At 31.1% G+C, this 3,291-nt stretch overlaps 1 protein-coding gene across 1 annotated transcript in view; it reads right to left on the reverse strand.

Moving 5' to 3' along the window:
• Window positions 1-126: 126 nt before the first annotated feature.
• Window positions 127-3,291, reverse strand: part of LOC130814715 (putative RING-H2 finger protein ATL49) — a 3,596-nt gene continuing 431 nt past the window's right edge. The window contains exons 1-2 of the mRNA XM_057680870.1: window positions 2,135-3,291; window positions 127-2,001 (exon numbers count right to left, since the gene is read on the reverse strand). The exon at window positions 2,135-3,291 is cut by the window's right edge and continues 431 nt beyond it. Coding sequence (XP_057536853.1) covers window positions 2,157-3,291 — 1,135 coding nt within the window. The 3' untranslated portion in view covers window positions 127-2,001; window positions 2,135-2,156. The remainder of the gene's footprint in view (window positions 2,002-2,134) is intronic.

Below are 3,291 nucleotides of genomic sequence, written 5' to 3' on the forward strand. Positions count from 1 at the left end.
TCCTAGAAAATCCTAAAAAATCCCTAACATGTTAAAAATAAAACTATAGGTGATTATAAGACAAAAAAAATGGTATATTAATTAATAAAAATAAAGTTGGTATTATTCTAGAAAAAATTAAATACCCCTCTAAGTTGGTATTATTCATGATTAATCAATAGTTGGTATTATTGTCAAAAAAATTAACAAAAAATTGTATTATTCACGATAATTTTTCCAAAAAAATATTCGTATCCGCTAAATTTCTATATTCGCCACCAATACTGACCTCCACATATAGTAATTGTTGATTTTTAAATTTTCTTAAATATGCTTTTAGCTTAGTACAATTAAAGCCCTTTAAATTTTACAAAATACTAGAAGGAATTCAAAAAAACACACACTTTTTCAATGTGGGAACCTAGTTTAAATTATTATTGCTTCCTTTTATTTGTTGGTCTATTAAAAATGAAAAGGCATATATTTATTGTTTGGAAAATTTTAAAGTATTAAGCATGTTGCAGAAAAACCTTATTTCTTTAGTAGATATTAGTTGATTGTTATTGAAATTAAACTTTTTATTGAACAGCTAACAATCAGTTAGTGGATACATATTATAATTGTTAAACATATGTATGCAATACTTAATAACTAACTAGCTTTTAGAGAAGTATAATATATAAACATATTAATATTATTCTATTTTCAAAAATATTTATGTTAGTTTTAAATAAGGCTAAAAAAACATGTATAGAAAAAGAAAGGAATCCAAAAACAAAAGATATTGAGCTTTACACATATTACAAAATTCCAATTCCAATTCCAATCTATTCCTTCACTATGAAAAATTGTTTGCAAAACACATGCACAAAAACTTTTATTCTCTATCATTCCTTACAATCCAATTACTTTTACTAATTTTTTTCCATGATTTTCCTTTTACTAAATCCTAATATGACTAGATAGAATAACTAACTAACTTGTTCATAATGAAACTATTTATTTTTACTTGTTTACTTCAAGTTATTTCATTTTAAAAATTAAAAATTAGGTTTTTAAAGTATATGTTGAATATGAATCATATTCATTATGAATCTTGTGAAATCAACACATAGTTTTAAATATGTAATTTTTATTATTTTTTATTCTACGTACTTAGAGGACAGTTTTACAAAGTTGAGGGTTGCATATAAACTGTACAAAGACAGAATATTTGATATGCAACTTTTAGTGGTGATGAACATCATGATGGCCCAGATGTGATAATTGGAGAAGATGTAGTTGCAAATACGACAAAGTTCAAGTATCTAGGATCTGATATCCAAAGTGATGGAGAGATAGATGGAGATGTTACGCATTGTATACACGCGGGTTGGCTTAAGTGGCGATCAGCTACTGGAGTGTTATGTAATAAGAAATTTCCGAGCAAATTGAAAGGTAATTTCTACAGAATTGCCATTAGGCCAGTTTTATTATACGGGACAGAATGTTGGTATGTTAAGAAGATCCATGAACAAAAGATGAAAGTGGCAGAGATGGAAATGCTGAGGTGGATGTGGGGTTACACCATAATGGACAAAATCAAGAAGAAGGAGTTTAGAGAGAAGTTAGACGTTGCCCCATTATCTGCTAAAATGCACGAAAATAGGTTAAGATGATTTGAACATGTGCAAAGAAAGATTGTCGATTGCCCAGTTAAAAGGATAAAAAGCATCATAGTGAAAAGCAAAAGAAGTCAAAGAAGACCTAAGAAAACGTGAGTTGAGCAAATAAAGAGTGACCTAAGTGAGATGCACCTCTCCGTGGACCTGACTAGGGATAGAAATAGTTGGAGATGTCAGATCCATATTTTAGACCACTGGTAGTTTCTTTTTTCAAGCAGTTGCTTGTTCTGTGAAAATGTCGTCACCCATATCCTATTTATGTAGGGCTTTTACATGTTTGGGGTAAAATCGACCGCTTTCCTCTAGTCCTTCCTCTTGTACGAGTATGAATTGTCCGTTACCTTCTCTCACCCAGACCCTGCTTCCAAGCGGGACATTGATGATGATGATGATTCTACGTACTTAGAGATATTGAGTCTCCAAAATTAATTTAACAAATGTATAAAAAGTAAAATGGACAAACAAAATTCAACAAAGAGTAAAAAAATAACCTTTTAATAAAATTTGAACACACTAATTATTGAATGAGAATGAGGAATTAGTATGAACAATTTTGTTTTGTCTTTCCATAAGCCAAAGTAGAGTTCTTGTTGTAGAAGAAGATGTTGTATTTGGATTAAAAAGTGAATCAACACTATAATTACTTTGAGTTTCTTCATCCATTCCTAATTCACTTGCATCAATCTCAAACTCCGAAATTGTTCTTCTAGAAGATTCATCTAATTGATCATTCTCATTTTCATTCCCATTCCCATTCCCACTATTCCAAATCCTTTTTTTGTTCTTATCTCCACCTCCTCTTGACCAAATCTTGGAAAGTGAAAAGCTTTCCTTTTTACCACTCTCATTCCCAACAATTTTCCCACCATTTTCATGAATCTCAACACTTCTAAAAGCTTCAATCCCACTAAAATCTCTCATGGAATCATTCCCATACTCAGACATTACTGCTCTATACCCAAGTTTTACTTTACCCTTATTACTATTCTTCTCCTTCTTCATGGGTGTTCTAATAGGAACTTGAAATGAACTTTTCTCATCCAAAACATATGCAAATGAACCCATTGAATAGCACCTTCTAGAACCCAAATCATTCCTTCCATTACCACCATAACTAATCTCACTACAACCTTCACCTCCTTTAACATTCTTAAACTTACCCAATTTCACTCTCACAATCTTCTCTTTTTTCCCATTTTCTTGACAATTTTCACAAGATTTCCTTCCAAAATCACTTCTACTAGACCCAAACTCACATTCTTCTAGATTGTTCTCAAGAATAGAACTAGATCTCTCTAACCCCCTTGAACTTTCAACTCTATTACTATTCCTTTCATATTCAAGAACACAAACAAATGGAGAAAACCCATTTCCATTGTGGGTCCCAAAATCTTGCAATAAACTTGATCTACAAAGTGGGCAAGTAGAATGAGAAAGAAGCCAAGTATCAATACAATCCATATGAAAAGCATGGCTGCATTTGGGTAAGAGTCTAAGTTTATCATTAGGCTCAAATTCACATAAACAAACAGGACAATCAAATGGGTCTTTTAGACCAATTATTGATTTATATAGAAATATTGGGAGTGTATCAATGTAAGATTGATCAACCCCTGAATCATGAAGATGAAATAGTTGTTGTAATTGA

Source organism: Amaranthus tricolor, chromosome 6 (assembly GCF_026212465.1).
Source record: "Amaranthus tricolor cultivar Red isolate AtriRed21 chromosome 6, ASM2621246v1, whole genome shotgun sequence".
Lineage (NCBI taxonomy): Eukaryota > Viridiplantae > Streptophyta > Magnoliopsida > Caryophyllales > Amaranthaceae > Amaranthus > Amaranthus tricolor.